This window comes from Ammospiza nelsoni, chromosome 17, assembly GCF_027579445.1.
Source record: "Ammospiza nelsoni isolate bAmmNel1 chromosome 17, bAmmNel1.pri, whole genome shotgun sequence".
NCBI classification, from domain to species: Eukaryota; Metazoa; Chordata; class Aves; order Passeriformes; family Passerellidae; genus Ammospiza; species Ammospiza nelsoni.
This window is the reverse complement of record NC_080649.1, coordinates 1535174-1556310: the sequence shown is the minus strand read 5'-3', so window position 1 is coordinate 1556310 and position 21137 is coordinate 1535174. Positions and strand designations below refer to the sequence as shown.

At 47.5% G+C, this 21137-nt stretch overlaps 1 protein-coding gene across 1 annotated transcript; it reads left to right on the top strand.

Annotated features, from left to right (window-relative positions):
- The first annotated feature begins 1679 nt into the window (after nucleotides 1-1679).
- Nucleotides 1680-14820, top strand: LOC132081005 (uncharacterized). The gene is made up of 20 exons (XM_059484468.1): nucleotides 1680-1814; nucleotides 2842-3183; nucleotides 3553-3682; nucleotides 3815-3908; nucleotides 4802-4952; nucleotides 5475-5637; nucleotides 6319-6444; nucleotides 7460-7528; nucleotides 8312-8434; nucleotides 8719-8874; nucleotides 9459-9512; nucleotides 9968-10185; nucleotides 10850-10926; nucleotides 11066-11176; nucleotides 11608-11694; nucleotides 12433-12540; nucleotides 12727-12848; nucleotides 13114-13236; nucleotides 13793-13835; nucleotides 13970-14820. The coding sequence occupies exons 2-20, from the start codon at nucleotides 3006-3008 to the stop codon at nucleotides 14045-14047; spliced, it is 2211 nt and encodes a 736-aa protein (XP_059340451.1). The 5' UTR covers nucleotides 1680-1814; nucleotides 2842-3005; the 3' UTR covers nucleotides 14048-14820.
- Nucleotides 14821-21137: the final 6317 nt, after the last annotated feature.

Sequence of the window (21137 nt, the reverse complement as noted above, 5' to 3'; positions counted from 1 at the left end):
ACATTAAGACATCGCAGCTTCAGCTCTTCAGCTCTCCCTGCTTCAGAATTCCCTAATTCCTTTTTTTTTTTTTTTTGAGGTCGAGTCCTGTCTGAGGCTGTGTGGAGCTCTGGTACCACCTAGTGACCTAGTGTTACTGGGGGGAGCCTCAGCTGCTGAACGCGGCTTTTCCTCGCTGATGTCGCGACAGAAGGTGGCGATGGAGGTGAGGAGATGCAGCGACAGCATCTCCTCCTCCTCCAGCAGCGAGCAGGGCTGGGAGGGGAACGACTCAGAATCACAGAATTCAGGAATATCCTGAGCTGGAAGGGACCCCACAGTGATCATCCAGTCCTGCACAGAATCCCCAAAATCACATTTCCCTGGTGAGGAACCTGCAATGGGTCTCCTCTATCCTGTGCTGGGTGCTCCTGCTCTAGCTGGAGTAACTGAATGATTGTGATTATCATGAATTATTGTGATTATCTCAATTACTGTGATTATCATGGAATTCTGGAATGGTTTGGGTTTGGAGGCATCTTCAAGACCATCTCATGAATTATTGTGATTATCATGGAATTATTGTGATTATCATGGAATTCTGGAATGGTTTGGGTTTGGAGGCATCTTCAAGACCATCTCATCCCAATCCCCTGAACAGACCAAGCTCCCTCAGCTGCTCCTCCCATGGCTTCACCTCATGGTGCCACTCCTTTGGAAGCTCTCCCACAGCTTAATATCTTTTATTTTAGTAAACAAAACTGCTCAAAATATTCGAGGTGGGGCCAACCCCAGCGCAGAGTGTGGTGTTGTGGTCTTCACTAATGAAAAACGTAACAAAATTATCAGTAAGAACCAATCAGGTCCTGGCAGAATGGGTGTGGGGGGGTCTCAGTAATTTGATGGCAATTGGTCTAAATGTGGCAACTAAATGTTAAAAAAGGAATTAGTCACTGGTGGAAAGGGTGTGGGAGTCTAAGTCATTGCTGAAGAAATGGGTGTTAATGATCTTAGTAACGACTAAATTTGAAGGCACCAATGAAGGAATGCCTGTGGGGATTTAAGAAGCTCAAACCGTTTGAACTTCAGGGAGAAATGTGCAGACTTGATAGAATTGTGAGTATGAACTGTATCCAGGGTCAGTTTAAATCGAATATTAATGTTCATTCAACTGTGATGGGGGAATACATGTTAAATGGGGGATATGTAGTATTGGGACCTCCCTACTGCCTCGGCCAAGGGGGAAAATAGGAGGGAAACGTGGTAAGGAAATGAGGATTAAAGGAAGCTGTGCCTTCCAAAAACTCCAGAGAGACCCCACAGAAGTATGGGACAGTGTTCTCTCTCCCTTACCCGAATAAAGTTGATTTTTGCGGAGTTCCCGTGTCTCTGGCTGGACACTGCCTTGTCCCAGCGGCACTGCCCGCACAGCTCGGCGGGATGTGCAGGGTCCGCCATGGCGGCCGCGGTGACACAGGGAACAGCCCTCATAGGGCGCTGCGCTGATGCCGCTTTCGCGGAGAATAAAGCGTTTATTTAACGTTTTTACTGAAAAATTAGTTTTATTTAATGCGTGGCAGCCCTCAGCCCGTGCCCTCACCCAACATGGCGGCGGCCCGCAGCCCTCAGGCGGCGCGGTGAGGGCGGAAGGGCGCGCGGGGCTCGGCCCGGAAGCGCTCGGGCCTTCAAAGAGTGGCGGGCGGCGGGAGCGGGGTCCGGGTGAGCGGGAAAGCCAACGCCGGGAATCCCGGGAAAACTGCGGGAAAACTCCGGGAATCCCGGGCAGAACGGCCCGGCTGGAAGGGCTGAGCGGGCACCCAGCTGCTCTGGGGGAGGTTGGTCGGGGGGTGCGTTGGGAGGAGGCGGTTTGGGGCTGGGGGGGCGAGCGGCGTGTGAGGCGTTGGGGGTGCCGGAGGGAGGGGAAGGGAGGGGGAAATTAAAGGAAAGGACTTTAAAAACCATCCAGTTTCAGCCCCCTGCCATGGGGGGTTCTACTTCGGTTAAAATCCTTCCTAGGTTTTCTTAAACTGATTCTTGTTAGTGAAAAAATCCCTCGGAATCAGTGCTGGGATTTTTCCTCCCAGGTGCTGTAACGCCGTTGCTTGTGGGGAGGGATGAGATGGAGGATGCTGGAGTTTGAGAATGGGGTGAAATGAGGGATGTTTGAGTTTGGGAATGGGGTGAACTGGGGGATGTTTGAGTTTGGGAAAGGGAGTGGGAGTAGGGTTTTTGTTGTTGTTTTGGGTGTTCCTGGTGTTGTTGTTGAATGTTTTTCAATCTGAGCAATCTGAGTTGCTGTTAACAGGAGTTGTTGTGGAATTCTGGAACGGTTTGGGATGGGAGGAGCTTTAACAGCAAAATTTGGGAAGGATAAATATAAACACCCCGCCCCCCAGCACTACACAGTGATAAAGTGAGGCTTTACTTTATTCTGGCCAGGATGTGCCATGGAAGACATTCCATATACAGGTGGTTCTTTACTAGAAAGCTTGCAGATTTATACACACAAAACCCAAAGCAATTCCCGTTCATTGGTCCCAAATTTAATGCTGCATCATTTCCAACAATCCATTCCTACCACTTGCCATGGGCAGGGACATCTTCCGCTCAATCAGGATGTTCCTAGGTACATCCAACCTGGCTTTAGGCACTCCCAGGCATCCAGGAACAGCCACAGCTTCTCTGGGAACCTTTGCCAGGGCCTATCCCCCTCCCAGGAAAGGATTTGTCCCAAAACCCCCTCTAAACTTTCCCTGTCAGTGGGAGCTCATTCCCCTTCTCCTCATTCCGCAGCCATCCCCACCAAACCCACCAGAAGAACAGCTCATCTCATATTTTAATTTTTTTTCTTCTTGTTTTCAGGCTTCCTTGAACTCTGGATGGAAGCTCCAGTGGGTGTTGAGGTGCTGAGTGCACTGAGGATGAAACATCTGTCTCCAGTGTAATTTACCCAGCAGAGAAGAAGAATTTGGGTCCCAGAGGAGTCTTTTTCTTCCCTTGTTCAAGAAAACACCTTAAAAGTACAAATGGACAGCCAGTGTTACCCTGGTGGCTGCCAGGTGGTTCCAATTTGGAAGTTGGTGGCCGTGTGGCCGTCAGAAAAGGAGGCGGAGGAGGACAACGTAATCCTGATCAGTGATGATGATGATGATGATGAAGGGGAGAGCACCCAAGGCAGTTCAGTCCTGTTTGTAGAGCCACAGGGTAAGAGCTGTTCCCTTGCTGCTGCTGGAGTTCCCTGAAAGATTTGGGGAATAAGCTGAATTAATTCTGTGTTATGCTTGAAATCTGTCTTTGTGTGCTGCACAAGTGAATAAAACCAGGAGGAAATCCCCAATTTGTAGGGATATCTTTGGCACCACTTCAAAGGATGCTGCTGTGTAGTTTTAAAATACTTTAGATTCACCTCAGACTGGGCCTTTTCAGCTGGGTCCTTTTTGATTTGGTTTGATAGTTCATGGAAGTTGGTGTGCCATTCTGTCAGATCCCAAAGAAATGTGTTTCACAGTGTTCAAAAAGTAAATCTCAGTCATTCCTAACATTGATTTACACCTCCTGCTCTCTCTCCTGCAGAGAAGTCTCCCCTGGAAGAGAAGAAATCAGAGGAGCTGGTGGATGAGGAGGGGGATTTGGTGGTCACCTACTGCAAACAGGCCAATGTGATGCCTCACGCCAGGCACGACTGCAGCACGCAGCCCTTTGAGTATGTGCAGGGCTGGGCTGTCCCCTCTGGGCTCCCATTTCCCACATTCCCCTTTGTAACAGCTGCAGGCAGCAGCACAGCTGGGTAAGGATGGGATTTTCATAATGAACCCTCTGCTTTTCAACCTTGCAGGAGGACAGAGAGTGACACTTGCTTCCCCCTTGGGAAAAATGCAGATATTTGTGACCAGTGCTACTGCTACATCTGTGACAAACCAGCTGCTGAGGTAAGGGCAGGGCACAGGAGACAAAACTGTGGATCAAATGGAGCTTTAGCCAAGCCCTGCCTTAGCTCATATTGTTGGCAGCAGCTCTGCTCAGGTGACTGTGCCTAAACCACTCTGGCTCACGAGTTCTTAAGGTCAGGTCTGATATCAGATGAGTTATTTATTGAATAGACAGGAGGGAGCAGAGAAAGGGCTTTAGCAGTTATTTATTACACAGGATGGAGCAAAGCAGGTTACATAAAGCAGTGCACAATAACAAGGTATCTGTATCAAAGAAATAGGATAGATTAGGACTCAGTAACTCTACACTCCCAGGAAAGAGTTAAGGGCTCTAAGAGAATAATACAGGAAATTTGATTAACAGCTCCTCATAACTATTAAAAGTGTGGTTCTGTTGGGGTTTATTTCTAGTCTGGATAATTGTTGGAGTAAACATGCATTTATTTGTCCTGTTTGCTTTGGGCACACAGTGCATTTCATAAAATCAGATTACTAAATCTGACATTTTTTAATGAATTAGAGAAATGCCAGCTTTCTGTCCTCACTGGAGTTAGGAGTGGGGGGAATTGTGTGGGGGTGGGGGTTTATTTGCTTGGACCTTTTTGAATTTCAGAAGACTTTGAGCTGTGGGCAAAGTTGGGGTGAACATGCAAAGACAGGGCTCAGTTCCCAGTGGGGAGGGTGCCAGCCCTGAGGCTCTCTGTGAAGGGCTCAGCAGTGACAGGTAATCAATGAGGGGCTTTTTTATAATGATTGCCATGATATCAAATTGTTGCTTGTCAGATATTTACTCAGGTGCAGGGAGGATAAAAGGAATTGTAACCCCTCACTCAGTGCTGAGGGAAGACACAAAACCCCAGCAACCTCTCCCTGTTTTGTATTTTCTGACACAGTGCCAGCTCTGGACAGTCCCTTCCCTGTGCCACTGCAATGCCCACAACAAGAGCAACTTCTGGAAGGCACAGAGGAACTTTGCCCTGGCTGGAATCCTGGCCACCTTCAACCTGGAGCTGCTGGAGCTGGACACGGAGCTGCGCCGTGGGGGTGGGTGCTCTGTCCCCAGGGCCCTGCTCAGGTCCTGTCCTGGCTGCTCTGTCCCCAGGGCCCTGCTCAGTCTCTGCCCTGGGTTACAGCTTGGCTGCTCCACTCCAATCCTTGGGCAGTTGTTAAGGAGTTAAATTGCTCTTCTGGTTTATTTTTCCATGCTTGGACCAGGGATGGCTTTATGGGTGCAGGTTCCTGCTTTTCTCCATCTGGGGGAATCATAGAATGGTTTGGGGTGGAATGGAGCTGGGAGATGATCTCCTTCCAACCCCTTTTCTTGGGCAGGGACACTTCCCACTATCCCAGGGTGCTCCAGGGCCTTTCCACCCTCCCAGGAACCAGTTCCTTCCCAATATCCCACCTAAATTTCCCCTCTTTCAGCAACAAAAAGCTTTCCTGACCAATAAAACTGGATGCAAACAATTTCCTAAGCAATTTCACATGGGGAACTTTGTCTTTTGATTTTGAAAAAAATAATGGAAAAATCTTTATGTAATTTTTTTTTTTTGTCTTGTGTCTTAGGAGATCTGCTAGAAAAATTCATCAGGGATCTTTCTGTAGCCTATAACAAATACCTGACAGGAGAAAGGATCTGTCCCCCAGGATATGAATGCTGCTGCCAGCCAAAATTGCCCCCAGGGCAGTGCAGGGTCTGCAGCTCACGGAATATGGAGGTGGTGTACAAGTAAGTGACAACAGGTTTGTGTTTGTCAGGGCAACTTTGATTTATTTAGTGAGTTATAATCAAAATTGTGGCACCTGAGACAGCAAAAATAGAGTGGAGAGAACTTGTATGGTGAGCAAGATAAATTGCATTTGGCTGTAGTTTCAAATCCCTCTTCGATGTGTCTGTAAATCTCCTGTGCTCTGCAGGACACCTGGGGATCTCTGATTGTTACAGCCTGGCAAAGTGGGAACCTGAGGCCTGGGCTTTGGGGTGGCTTTAGGGGGGATATTGGGAGGGAATCCTTCCCTGGGAGGGTGGGCAGCTCTGGCACAGATTCCAGATTCCCAGGGGAGCTGGGGCTGCCCTGGATCCCTGGCAGTGCCCAAGGCCAGGTTGGACATTGGGGCTTGGGACAGTGAAAGGTGTTTGGGTTGGAATTTAAGGTTCCTTCCAACCCAACCCATTCTAGGATTTTTTACTAATTTCTTTCCTAGAATGAGTTTCACCTTTTCACCGGTATAACAAACCTTCAAAACCCAAAGTGTTGGTGGTGCCAGCACCTCCTCAGTGTGCTGGAGATCTCTGAAGGCAAGGCTGGGCTCTGAGTGCTCTCAAGCTGTGGGATGGCCACAATTACCGCTTGTTTAGGAAATCCGTTTTTACAGACCCTTGATCTTACAGGCCACTTGACTTTCTCAGGTATTCTGATGTTTTCGAGCTGGTAACAAGATTTTTAAATCAGGCAGACCAAGAAAGCCCCAAAGCTGCTGCTGTCATGCTGCTGGGAGCAGCTAAACAGATTGCCCTGCACAAAGACCCTGCTCTGTAAGTACCTGGCCCACAGAGAGTTCGGGATCTTCCTTCTTTCCTCCAGTGGAGGGGAATTAGTGAGACAGTCCTGGGGGTTTGTTTATTAGGAAAGGGTAAAAATCCCAGCCCGGGCTGCAGCACAAGAGGAAGATGAACACACTGAGGGAGAAGAGGGATTTGGAGCAGGAGGGATTTGGGAAAAAGAAAAGCTTGGATGTGAGAGGGAAAAGTTCAGCAGGAGTGAGAGTTTGAGATCTCTGTCAAAATTCCCTGCCAAGGGAAAGGCAGATTTAATATTAAACAACAAAGTTGGTTGGCAAGATTTGCTCCAGTGCTTACAGGAGAGCTTAGGCACAACAAAGGCAAACAAGCAACAACAAACCCGAACATAATCCAGGCATTCAGAAAAGGAAACGAACCGAGAACCACCGAGGGCAGTGTGGGACAAAGGGAACACAAATATAAAAAGGAGCTCGGCCTTAAAAGCTTAACAGCACTCCCACTTAACAGTACTTTAAATTATACCTAAGCTTAGCAATTCAACAAAGAAACAGCACTTACACCTAACTTAAGCTTAGTTTAAAACTTAACCTTAATGATTTAAGGGGAATAACACTGCAACAGCATTAACCTAACTTAGAACTTCGAAGTTACACTTAGCGACTCAGCAAAACACTTTCCAACAGCACAAGGAGCTTTGCTTTGTGAAACCTGAACATTTTGGGGTTTAAATTCAGGTGTTCTGGTAAAAGAGAAGGAAATGATGTCTGGATTGGTTTGAAAGAGCAGCTCCCTGCAGTTCCTGCTGAGGAGAGATCTAGATTTGCAAGGAGTAGAGGCTGCATTTGTTACCTGAGAATTTTTCACTGTTTTGCACTTCACCACTTGTTTCAGTCTTTGCAGGAATTTTTTTCAGCATGCCAGCTTCCAAGATTTTTCCTTAAAAAGTGTTTTCCTCAACAGCTGAGTACAGAGAAGGGGAAAAGGCAGGAAGGGAAGCCAGGCATTAATTGGTGTTGGTTTTTTCCAGGCTTAGGAGCTGTCAGAACCTTAGCCACACTGCTTCCCTGAGGATTGCTGTCCCATTTCTGTTCCAGAGGTGAGATTGGTTTCCTTGCTGGTTTCAGGTGACAAATCCCCTGTTCAGAGGCACGTGGGAGGCCAGAGCAGGTTGTGGTTGTTGCACCAAGGAGAGGTCACAGCCTGGCAGGGTTCCCCTGGGATGGAGCATGGAAAAGCTCCCCCAGAGGTTGGAGAATGAGGACACCCAGCTCCCTTGGCTTAATTCACTTCCCATTTTAGCTCTAACCTTCACCTTTCCCCCCAAATTCACCTGCCACACAAGGTTGGTGAATGAGGAATTCAATTCTTTCCAACCCAGTTCTATATTCTCACCTTCTCTGGAGCCAATGACAGGTACAACCCAAATCCTTCAGCAGTTCTCATTTTAAGTTGCTGTTCTTGATTTTTTTAATTTCTGACTTGGAACAAAAAAGGGAGAGTTTGTCCTTACCTCCCTGCCAAAACGTAAAGAGTAAACTCTTCTTTTTTATCTCCACTTATCAATTAATACAGAAAAGATTCCAGTAGCAGGACAGGTGCAGGAGCTCAAGCCCAGCACAGTTTGAAGTGTTTGCTGTACACATTCCTTGGAGATCTTTGTTTTAAAGCTTAAACCCCACAGAACCTTGGTTTTAAAAACAACAGCACAATAATAATTTCATTATTCACTACAAAACTTAAAGCAGAAATTCACATACAGATCCAAACAAAAAAACCCCAAACTTGTGTGGTTTTCCATATGATGAAAAAAGACAACTTGTTAGTAACTCACCTCATTTTAAAACACCCTTTTTGAATTATTTTTCTTTTCAAATCACAGGATCATAACCCGACTTCAGAGGATGCTGGTGTTGTGTGACTTCCCAAAAATTCTGTATGACAAGTTTGTTGAGTTTTTCCAGTCCATCTCCCTTCCCTGCCACTGCTATGCCTTCTCAAACAGGTGAGTTCTGGGGCCTCTGAGTGTGTTTGGATCCAGTGCAATGTTCTTTCCCTGATAATTAAAGTGGGAGCATTTTAGAGGAATATTTCAGTATTTGCTGCTTTCCCTGTTTGTTGTTTGATGCCATGACTGTGCTGTTCTCCCTAAAGTTTTATTTCCTTTCCCCCAGACTGAGCTCTAAACCCCAAAATGTTTTATTAATCAAACTTCACAATCGTTAAAGCAGCTAATTAGTGATGTACAACAAAACACAGTTAAAAATTACTTTCTTTTTATTTTTCCAGCTTGAATGTTTTGCCCTGGGACCACATGCTGCTGACCACAGTTTTAAAAGGCCAGAACATCACTGGGCAGAGGAGACAGAAAGGAAGGAAGACCCACCTGTGGGAAGCTCTCCCTGTTGTGGAGGCTCGAGTGGAGAAACTGCTGGAGAAAAAGAAGTGAGATTGGTTTGGCTTTTCCATTTTGAGAACTCAATTCTTATATTTTGACTGCTCCAAACCTCTGTACTTTGGTATGGGGAAACACAAAACAAACTCTTTTTTAAATTTTTTTTTTTCCTCTCAACAAGGCCAGGAGCTTTTTGAAGTCAATCAAAGCCCTTTGAATGCCTCAGGACCAAGAAAAGATTGCTGGAGTGGCTCATTTCTGTGTCTCCAAAAACCCTACAGGTTTTACATGTTGATTTTCCAAGTAATTCCTCTTCATCAGAGGCTGACAAGTGGAAGGCAGCCAGAAGAGTCTGTTCTGGGTCTTCAGAAAATCCAATATTGCAAAGAATCCAGTCCACTTAAAGAATTCAGCTGCAAGGCAACCTCTGGTTTTATTTTGCCACAGCTGACATAATCTGGGAGTAACCTCTAGGAATTTATTTCCAGCTAATATTTCCAAATATTTATTTATTTCTGTCCTGCTGTGCTGTCCTGTGTGGGAAGCTCTCCTGGTTTGCTTCTTTCATTGTTTGCCCTGTGCACAGTTCTGCACTTCCTTCTCCTTCCTTCTCACCTTCTGTTCTTCTCCCCAGGTACAAGGAAGTTGTTCGGTACCTGAGAGCTGTGAAATGCAATGAAAACCAAAGGTAAAGGGCTTTTCCCCTTTTCCTTTTCCCTCTCTTTTCCCCTATTCTCTCTCTTTTCTGCTATTCCACTCTTTTCCCCTATTCCCATCCCTTTTCCTTTTCCCTCCCTTTCCTTTTCCCCTCTCTTCCCCCTCTTTTCTTTCTCCTATCTTTTCCCCCCCCCCTTTGCTTTTCCCCTGTCTTTTTCTCCCTTTTCCCTTCTTTTTCCTCCCTTTCCTTTCTCGCTCTCTTCCTCCCCTTTCTTTTTCCCTGTCTTTTCCCCCCCTTTCCTTTCCCCTTCTTTTTCTTCCCTTTCCTTCCCTGCTTTTTCCTCCCTTTCCTTTTCCCCCCTTTTTCCTCCCTTCTTCCCCCTCTCTTCCCTCCCCTCTGCAATGGTCAAGCCCAAGCAGATCTCTCCCCAAATCCTACACAAACCCCATCCTAACGAACCCCAAACCTTCATTTCCTCCTCCCAGGCTCCGAGACCTCCGGGATCTGATCCCGTTCTACCTGTGCAAAACTGGGAATTTCCTGGATGCTGCCCACTCCCTGCTGTTCCCTGTGAACAGCCTGGCCTGCTGCTCTGCCTGCAGGATCACCCCCTGCCAGTTCAAGGTCTACCTCAAGATCTTCAGGACAGGCTGTGTTCCCTCTGGGAATGACATGCTGGAGACAGGGCCCTGGGTTACTGCTGGTGAGTGTCACTTCTCCTTTCCTTCCTTATTTCCTTCCTTATTTCCTTCCTTTCCTTCCTTCCCTGGAGCATGGATTATTCACTTCACTTAAAACACTCATTTTGTCAGCTCATTTTCTGCTGAAAGCAAAGCAAGAGAAACTATTCAAAGCAAATCCAAATCTCTTCATTCCCTCCCAGCATTGCCATTGGCAGTGGGGATTTGGCTTTATGTCTCAGCCATGACCTTGAGGAGCAAGCCTCCTGATGGGAGATGTTTCATCATCAGAATCATGAGCTCTGCCTCTGATATAATTGCCATCATCTGTCCTGGGCTTTGTCACCTCTCAGGGTGTCTTCAGATTTATTTGGGAGTTGTTCCCTGCTGGCAGAATTCTTGGAAGTGTGAGATCCCTCAGTGTGGTGTGATGTCCACAGCAAACACTTCCCTGGGATCACCTGGCTCAGGCTGGATGGTGTCCAGACTTTGCAGCTTTCCAGAGCTGTGGTTTGTAGCTGATGTTTATTCATTCCTCCACAAACCAGAGTAGAACAGCTGTAAACACCTGCTGGCTCTGCAGGAACAAACCTGTAACCAGGTGAATATCCTGGTTGTGTTCCTGCTGTGGAGTGACTTGGGCTGTGTGGGGTCTGGGTTTGATAATTTTCATTTCCATCCCTGCAGGCTCTCCCCTGAGGAACACTGTGCTAATTAAGCAGGCACTGAAACTGCTCTACAGCAGTGAGGCACTCTACAGGAATGTGAGTGAGGCCAAAATTCCTTCTTGTCCTGTTCCCTCTCCTTGAGAGGACAAGGATTTACTCTGACCCTTTTCCTCTGAGTAACTCACCTCTCTGCCCAGATTTCACTTTGTAACACAAATGTGCTGTTGTTTTTTAGGCCAAATGTTGGAGTTCCTTCATCATGATTTTGGGGAGCAGTGATTTGTTGGAAAAGAGGGGGCACCTGCTCCCCTTATCCCTGGGAGAGCCCCCCCTTAGCTTCCAAGAGGTACCAAACAGTGCTGGGAGCTGGGAGATCTCCTGGCTTGGGTTTGGACAGGATTCCTGTGGATGTTGGAATTGGCTCCTTCTCCCAGATGCCAGAGTGAACTTGCAGTGCCCCATCCTGTGCCAGGGTGGCTCTGCAGCACCTGGGGGTTTAGGAATGTTAAAGGCAGCTGGAAATGGGTTCATTCTGCTCCCAGCTCAGGCCTGGCACTGGTTCTGGATCTGTTCATTCTGATCAGAAAGGGCCTGGACAGGGGGAATGGCTTCCCAGAGCCAGATGGGAGATGGGGAAGGAATTCCTGGCTGGGAGGGTGGGCAGGCACCATCCTCTGCAGAAATGCTGAAGAAGTCACTGAAAAGCTCATGAAACGCCCATTTCTGACATGGTTTGGGGAGGATCTGCCACCCTTGTCCCTCACTGTCCCCTTGCAGAATGTGCTGGCAGCCAGTGGCAACTTCCTGGAGGATCTCAAGTCTGGAGTTAATGTCTCTTTACCATCTGCTACTTTCTCTGGTCAGGTGAGTGATGACAACAAAGAATTTGTCCCCAGCAGTGAAAATTGTTGTGTTATTAAGGAAAGCTTTCAAGAGAGGCCTGGAAGATTTTTTTGGGGGTGATCAGATTAACACAGTCTGAACTCTGGAGCAGATATGGAGGTAGAGAACTGAGGGTCTCTCTGCTCTGCGCATCTTCAGGCCAGGAGAAATCTTTATCCTTGTCCAAATTGATGGATTTATAAAAGAGGAGGGCTGGGAATAATTGATTGTGTCCTAACTCCTCCCAGGGTTTGGCTCACACAGGACACTGGGGCTTCTCAAAACTCAGAATTGCCTAGAAGTTCTAAATTTCTTTTCAATTAAGGGTTTCAGGTATGTGGAACTTGTTTGAGATAGCAGGAATAACATTCCATATTCAATGCAGTCATCTAAGGAGCTGCCTTACTCTTTTTTTACTTTTTTGGAGGAAATTTCAGTTTATTTTCCAAAGATGTGACTTCTGAGCTGAATTTTTTCCCCTGTAATTCCATAGTTCTGCTCCTGTGTGATTTCATTTTTATGTGAGCACTTTGAGAGCACCAGCAATAAAATCCCTGTTCCATTCCCCTGTGTTTAACTCTTGATAAGGTTCTTGTGGATTTGCTGTGTGCCCTCCAAGCTCTGTGGCTGACCTGGAATAACTCAGTGCTGGTATGAGTGGATAAATAAAGGAAAAGCAGCTCTTAAATCCATTTCTTTCCTTGTTGCTCTCTTGTGTAGCTGCACCACGAGGCTTCTCTCATCCTGGCAGTGCAAGCAGTGCAGCAGATGCTTTGTTGTGACCTTCCCCACTTGACTTCCTTCTTAGAGATAGTCCTGGCTTTTGGGGTGAGTCCCAGGAAGTGATTCCTGTTGTAAGAGATGAAAACAAATAATGTTTAATGATAAAACACCATCCTGGAAGCTTCAGCCACGTTTAATTTGACTTTGCTTTGATCTTTATTGTTGTTTTTTTATTATTTATTTTAAGGAATGATTGGCAGTGAGGTTAAATCATATTTTGTCTCTTCTTAGAAAAACTTCTGGGCTCTGAGGCTGTTGCTGGACCAGCTGTGCTGTGAGGAGCACATCCTGTGTGGCACTGCCAACCTGCTCCTGAGGGACCTGAGTCGGGAGGGGGGGACCATGCTGAGAGTGTGAGTGAGCCCTGGCAGGGGGATAATGTGGGGTGCACATCTGGGGAATGCACAGCTGGGGAATTCCTTCACCATGGCTCTGGGGAGCAGCGATTTGCTGGGAGAGAGGGGGCAGCTCCTTCCCTCGTCCCTGGGAGAGCCCCCTTGGCTTCCAGCAGTGCTGGGGGCAGCTCCTGCTTTGGCTCTGTGGGAATTGGCTCCCCCCAGGTGCCAGAGGGAGCTCCCAGTGCCTCAACCCCTGTGGTTTTGTGGTTTTGTTGTCCAGGTGGCAGAACCTCGGCCCCCAGTACGTGGGGGAGTTCCTGTGCCTGTTCCTGACCTGCAGACACAAGAGGATGCAATCTGTGGGGCTCTTCAGCCTCAACGTGGTCATTGAGAACCTGCACCTGTGAGTGACTGGGGACTGCCCCAGGGCCCCTGAAATCCATCCTGGAATTGTCCCATTGGGACTGCCCAGGGCCACCTGAAATTCTGGGATTGTCCCTTTCTGAGAGTAGGGACTGACCCAGAGGCACTTGCAATAAATCCTGAGATTGTCCCACTTGGAACTACCCCAGAGCCACCTGAAATAAATCCTGGGATTGTCCCGTTCTGAGTGTGGGGATTAACCCAGGGCCACCTGAGAAAAATCCTGACATTGTCCCTCTGGGACTGCCCCAGGGCTCCCTAAAATTCTGGGATTATTCCACTGGAACTGCTCCAGAGCCACCTGAAATCAATCCTGGCATTGTCCCATTCTGAGAGTGGGGACTGCCCCAGAGCCACCTGAAATTCTGGGATTGTCCCCCTGGGGCTGCAAGTTCTGAGGTTCCCCCCAATCATTCTCCTGTAAATCTGGAATCCCTTTGGCTTGGAGCTTGTTGGATTTTTGTAGGTTTTTGAGCCATGCAGAGCCAGGGGTGGCTGCGCCTGTGGGAATGAGTGGGAATTTCTCTCTGTTTCAGATGTCCCTGGGCCAAGCAGCTCTGCACCTTTTTCCTCGAGTCTGTGAGTATCCCGGTATTTGTAGGATTTATCAGCAAAGCAGATCCCTGATACCCCTCACCAATTAAATATTGAAATGGTTTTTATATTTAAAAAATATTCCTGAAGGGAATTAACTGTGTTTTGTCTCTTCCCAGGGCTTGGGGCAGCTCCCCTTTGGCACCACAGTTCACCAGGAAGTTTCCAAGTTTGTCAGTGCCTTTGAGAAGCTTTAATTGGGACCAAATCCTCAGGAATATTTTCCAGTTGGTTTTTCGTCCAACCAGTCTCTTCCTGGAGAGTTCCTTTGCTTTGGTTGTCACCTCCAGGAAGAGTCAGCTAAAACCTGACTTCCCTGGCTCTGCAGTGGGACCAGAGCCACATTTTGGGAGTTTCTTGCAGTTCCACACATTCAGGACTGTTGGAAGGGGCAGCAGCTTGGAGTTGTTTTCAGGAGCTGACAAAAGCTTCTGGATGGAGCAGGAGGCAGTAAAGAATTTTTCCTCCTTTTGGGACACAAACCTTGCAAGAGGCAACTGCTGAGAGGGAAAAGCTGAAAACAGGGAGCTGAGAACTCCCTCTGCAGCAGTTTGGGGTCAAGTGCTGTTTGCATACAGCTCTGATTTTGGGTTTCATTCTAAACCAAGAGGCTGAAGATAAAACTGAGCTTTATTTTCTTCAGCCAGCCCCAGTGTGGGGCAGTGGAGAGCTGCTTTTGTTTGGAAATAATCCAGCTTTCAGGCTGGCCTTTTATTTTCTGCTGAAAATAAGGTTTAGATTGGTGCAGGTGGCATTTCCCACATCCTAAATCTGATGGGAATTTGGAATTCACTGTGACCTGGAAGAGCTCTGGAGCCTGGGCTGGGCTCTGCAGGAAAACAAACCCCAATGTGTGCCCAGGGGCACTTTGCACATTTCCACAGGGGTCTGGGGGATCTGCAGCTCTTGTTATCCCAAAGTTCCCACAAAAAATGCACCTGGATGGAAATCTGACACCTTGTTCATTAAAACTGTCTATGTTCCATTGTTACTTTGACATTTTGAGTGGTTTTTTTGGTTGTTTACTTGGTTTGGGGTGGGACTTTTGGGGTTGGATTTTGTTTTGGGCTTGCGGTTTTATTTTTGGCTTTGGTTTCTTTGGGGTTTTTTATATTGGGGGATTTTTATTGGGTGTTTTGGTCCTGTTTTTTGGGGGATTAGGGTTTTTTGACTTTGAGGGGTTTTTGTCTCTTTGGGTTTATTTTGTTGGGGGATTGGGTTTTGGATCTTTTGGGAGGTTGGGTTTTTAGGAAGCTGAGGGTTTTGGTGAGGGTTTATGGTTTTTCTTTAGGAAGTTGAGGGATTTTGGGAGGTTGGGGTTTTTTTTAGGATGTTGGGAGGGTTTTGAGGGGTAGGGTTTTTTTTGAGTTGAGAGGATTTTGGGGGAATTTAAGGGATTTTGGGAAGTTGAGGCATCTTTGGGGGGTTTAGGGTTGGTTTTTTTTTTTTTTGTGGAGCTGAGATTTTCCTTTTGAGTATTGGGTTTTTGGTTTGGGGTTTATTTTGAGGTTTGAATTTTTGCCTTGGGGTTGGACTGGGCCAGGCTGAGTCTCCTCCAGATCCCCCCATGCCAGGACCCCAAAGAGGGAGTGGGAACAGATTTAGGGCAGGGGCTTTGTGTCCCCTTCCAGCCTGGATTTCTCCCCCTGGGCACAGGAAATCTGGGAAATGTTTCTTTCCTGTAAGTAAACCCTTCTCCATTATTGATCCCTGCTCAGTTTTAATGCCTTGGAGCAGCCCTATGGATCCTTTAGGTAATGATTTAATCTTTTATGGATGAGGAAAAACCTATTCTGGAGCTCTGCACTTCCCTCTGGGCCTGGAGTGCTCCTGGAGGAAGGCTGAGCTCTGCTGCAGGTCAAATGGAGAGGAACAGAGCTCATTAAAAATGGAAAAGTGGCTTTGGAGCAGGAAATGGGGCCTGGAGCTGCCTCACCCCAAAGCTGGAGCAGACACAGTTCTGCTGCTTCAGCAACGCTGCCAGGCAGGAGGGAGCAGAGCTGCCGGGGAGGGACAGCACCAAAAATCACATTTCACATGGAGAGTTGTGGATTTCACCTGGAAAATGGTGAAATTCACCTGGAATATGAATTTCACCTGGAAAATTGTGAATTTCACCTGGAAATAAACATAAACAGGGACAAGAGGAGAAGGAACTCCTCTGAGTTGGATATTTGGGGAATTCCTTCATGGAAGAGCTGGAAGGGGCGGCCCAGGGCAGGGACATCCCCAGGAGGGTTGGGGACAGGAGTCAATGTGGATTGGGGAAATGATCAGACAGGGATCCATTAAAGGTTGGATTTGAGGATCGTGGAAGGAATTTTCCAGCCTCAGGCTGTTCCCTCTCCTGTCCCTTGTCACCCCCTGGCTGTCCCCTCCTGTCAGGGACTTGTGCAGAGCCAAGAATTCCCCCTGATCCCCCTTTTCTGCAGGCTGAGCCCCTTCCCGGCTCCCTCAGCCCTGCTGGTGCCCCATTCCCTTCCCCAGCCCTTTTGCCCTGGCCCTGGCCCTCAGTCAGCTCTGAGGGTCGGGGTTGGGTCCCTGCCCAGCTCCCCTGGGGTCACAGGGACGTTTCCAGCTGCTCTCCCGGCCCAAAATCCCAGATTTAATCCCGGGACTATGGAAATGGCAGCTTAACAGATGGCCCCGCTGGATAATAGTGCAGAGCCCAGGAGCTCAGCATCCTTTAATCTGCAAAAAACGGGGGTGGGATGGACCCCAAATCCCTGCAATCACAGCCTGCTCCTGCATAGAGGGGAGGATGGACCCCAAATCCCTGCAATCACAGCCTGGAGGGTGGGATGGACCCCAAATCTCTGCAATCACAGCCTGCTCCTGCCTGGAGCAGCTCCCGGAAGGGAAGGGAAGGGAAGGGAAGGGAAGGGAAGGGAAGGGAAGGGAAGGGAAGGGAAGGGAAGGGAAGGGAAGGGAAGGGAAGGGATGGGAGCCCAGGGCACCCTCCTGCTCCTGGCACGTCAGAAGAACACAGAAAACACATCACTTTTTAATAGATTTTAAATATTTTATATATCTATTTCCTATGTATGTCCTATAAGATGTCTCTTTCAGGAAGCCTTTATATTTTTATTTTTATATTTTATAGTTATTTTTCAATATTTTTATTTTTATTTTTTATATATAAAAATTTATATAGTAACCTGCTAATTATAAATATTTATATAAGTATTTTGTTATTGTTTATATTTGTATATTTATTTCTTATATAATTTTATATTTTCTATTTTATACATTTATTTTTTATATTTATATCTATTTTGTGTGTATATATTTATATTTTATATATATATACACATAAAGGTTGGCATGTATGCGTATGTATATATGCATACATGTATATACGTATATATATGTGTGTATTCTATATATTAAATATATTAAATTCTATATATTAAATGTTCTCACGCATAAAATATAGTAAATCTGATCTAGAAATTGTATCCTGTCTGCATAAACACATATGTGTAATATAAATTTATTTTCCACTTCAATTTGATTAAAATTAAAATATAGATTTGATTTTTATATATAATTTTGTATGTGTAAATATATATAAAAATATATATACTCCCTTGTCTTTGTATATATATATTAGATATTATTTTTTTTTATATATATATAAAACCGTGGGCCTGGATGGTCTTTAAGTTTCCTACTAATGCAAACCATTCCATCTCTTTTATATATACTTTTTTTATAAAAATCAAAAGTAGAATATATATATGTATTCTACTATATAATATTATATATTTACTGTATTGTTTATATTTATAATATTATTTATAAGCTCATATTATTTATTCTATCATATTTATAGATATATATAATCTTAAATATAAGTTATAATATTTTTTATTTTTTATTATTTTATATTTATATTCCAGCTTCATCTCCTCTCTCCCCCAGGGAATTCTGTCCCTCAGGAATGGGGGAATGGCTCCAGCCCCAGTTATTGGGGTGGGACAAGCCCAGCCCAGCCCAGATGTGATGCAGAGACACAAAATCCAAATTAAATCAAAATTTAAATCCATATTTAATATTAAATCCATATTTCTATTATTTTTATTGAATAGATATTCAATATTTATTCCCTGGAGGAAGGAGGAGCCCTGGGCCAGGGTTTGCTTGGGCTCTGCTGTGTGCAAACTTTGGTTGTTTTTTTTAAGCAACAACTTTTACCCCAGGTTTATTTTTAATGCCTTAATGAAGGCAGGGGGGTCCCACCTCTGCTTTTCCATTGATTATTTTGGCTTTAATCAGCTCCAGCTGTTTGTGGGCTTTTGTCCTTCCCTGCAAACCCCTCATCAATAATTCTGATTAATTCTGATTGTTGATGACGCTGCCCTTTCACCCGCCCGGTGCTCCATCCCTTCTGCTGGAAATCCTTTTATTTTCCACTTTTTCAGTTATTCCCAGCCTCTCCAACTCCTGCAGCTTCGGGAAGGGGGAAAAGCCACAAAATCCCGAGGGGAGCAGAGGGAGAAAACCGGGAAAGGGATGAAGGAAGGGACGAGGGAAAAGATGAAGGCAGGGATGAAAAAAAGGATGAAGGAAGGAAGGGATGAGGGAAGGGATGAAGGTGGGGATGAGGAAGGGATGAAAGAAGGGATGAAGGCAGGGATTGGGACAGGGATGCAGGAAGGGATTCAGGCAAAGATCAGGGCAGGGATGAGGGAAGGGATGAAGGGATGCAGGAAGGGATGAAGGAAAGGATGAAGGCAGCCATCAGGGCAGGGATGCAGGAAGGGATTGGGGCAGGGATCAGGTCAGGGATCCCAGCAGGGCTCCAGGGCCTCCCTGGGGATGTCCCCCACCCGTCCCCTCCTCCCTGTGCCCCTCAGGACCGGGAGCGGCCGGGATAACCCCAATTCCAGAGCCGGGCCGGGTACCAGGAGCCGCCTCCATCCCGGGCGCTCCAGCGGAGCCAAATCCCCGGGGAGCGGCGGGGGGAGGACTCGGCCGCGATCCCTCGGCACCAGCCGAGCATCCTCACATCATCCCGAGCGTTCGGGGCCGCCGGGAGCCGGGGAGGCTGCGGGAGGAGCGAGGGCAAGGCCAGGGCTGCAGCTGCGGCCCCGTTTCTCTGCTGTCGGTACCCCCAAACCAGGTGCGAGCGGGGATGTGCGGGATCGGGGCAGCTCCCGGGGCGGGGAAGGGGAAGGGGCTGATCCCGATCCTGGGCAGGGGAAGGGGCTGATCCCGGTCCCGGGCAGGGGAAGGGGCTGATCCCGGTAAGGGGAAGGGGCTGATCCCGGTCCCAGGCAGGGGAAGGGGCTGATCCCGGTCCCGGGGCTGGGAAGGGGAAGGGGCTGATCCCGGTCACGGGCAGGGGAAGGGGCTGATCCCGATCCTGGGCAGGGGAAGGGGCTGATCCCGGTAAGGGGAAGGGGCTGATCCCGGTCCCGGCTGCAGCTCCGGGGATGCCAGGCTCGGATGGAGCGGGGCTAGGATGGAGCTGTGCCCGGGCAGGGTCTCGCCCTTCCTTGCCCGTTCTCCCGCAGCCAGGGCAACCTGGGGTTGATGGGCTTGGGGACAAGGAAATGTCCTCTTGTGCCCCCGGGTTCTGGGGTGACACAGGGGCCACCCCGCTGCGGGCACTGCTTGAGCCCCCTCAGCTGCTGTGCCTCAGTTTCCCCATCACGCTGTCCCCGCCCAGGGTCACTGCTGGGGGACAGTGGGGTGGGGGCTGCAGAGGGGTTTGCTCTGCTCCCCAAATCTGTGCTGGCCACCCCTGAGCCGTTTCCAGCACTCTTGAGGCTGCCCCAAATCCCTCCTGGTCCCTTCAGAGCAGGACAAGGACAAACAGCCCCTTCCCCAGGAGCCTCAGCTGCTCTGAGCCGCTCCCCACCCAAATTCCAGTCAAATCTGCCTCTGTCCCTGTGTTTTGCATGAGAGGAGCACCAGGCAGCCTTTGCCTCAGCCAAAACAGCCCCAAAAGCTCCCTGAGCCCTTGGTGGCTCCTCTGTGGCTTGGAAACCTCCCCCAGAGCCTGTCCCCATCCTGGGGGAGCCTTTGGGGTGTAATTGAGGGATCAGGGCAGGACAAGGCACCAAAATCCCCATTCCCAGCCCAACGGAGCCCTCGGAGAGCGCGATGGATGAGTGGGATCTCCCACAATGGAAAAAAGAGGTGGAAAGCCTCAAGTACCAGCTGGCCTACAAGAGGGAGATGTCCTCCAAGACCATACCTGAGTGAGTGGGGATTTTCCTTTTCCCTTTCCTTTTCCCTTTCCCTTTCCTTTTCCCTTTCCTTTTCCCTTTCCTTTTCCCTCTCCTTTTCCCTTTCCTTTCCCCTTTCCCTCTCCCTTTCCTTTCCTTTCCTTTCCTTTCCTTTCCTTTCCTTTCCTTTCCTTTCCTTTTCTTTCCTTTCCTTTCCCTTCATTCTATGTTATCCATAATGCCTAAAAAATAATAAATCTGATCTAGAAGTTGTATCCTATCTACATCAACACATACGTGTAATATTAATTTCATTTTCCACTGCAATTTGATTAAAATTATAGATTTGATATATAATTTGGTATGTGTAAATATATACCAAATATATATGTGTGTGTGTATATATACACACACACATGCACTCTCTCGTCTTTGTATATATATATGTTTTTTTTATTATTATTATTATATATAAAACTGTGGCCCTGGATGGTCTTTAAGGTTCCTACCAACCCAAACTATTCCATGATTCTCTTTTATATATGTATTTTTAAAATGAAATATATATTATGATATATGATATTTTTACATGATATATAAATATATATATATTTAGAATATATATTCTACTATATCATATGTTATAGTAGAATCTGCCCCCAGGGTGCAGATCCCCCCTTCCCAGAGCTTTCCAAAGCTCGAAATCCTTTAAACCACAGCTCCCCCTGGGCCGTGCCCACCCTCCCTCCCCTCTCTGCAGGTTTGTGAAGTGGATCGAGGACGGCATTCCCGAGGATCCCTTCCTGAACCCGGAGCTGATGAAGAACAACCCCTGGGTGGAGAAAGGCAAATGCATCATCCTCTGAGCTCTGTCCCCCCGCAGGACAGGCTGGGATCCCTGAGCTCCGGTTCCAGCCCCAGAACCTGAACAAGCCCTGCCCTCTGCTCCTTTCTGCTCCTGTAGCTGTAGGAGGTGTTTTAGAAATGGGGAACCCCCCAGGATGGGCAGCCTGGGGGAAAGGAGCAGCAAAGGCTGCCCCAGGGGTGTGCTGCAGCTTCATCTCACACCCCTGCCACCCACAACAGGCAGATTTTTGCAACTTGTAAAGAA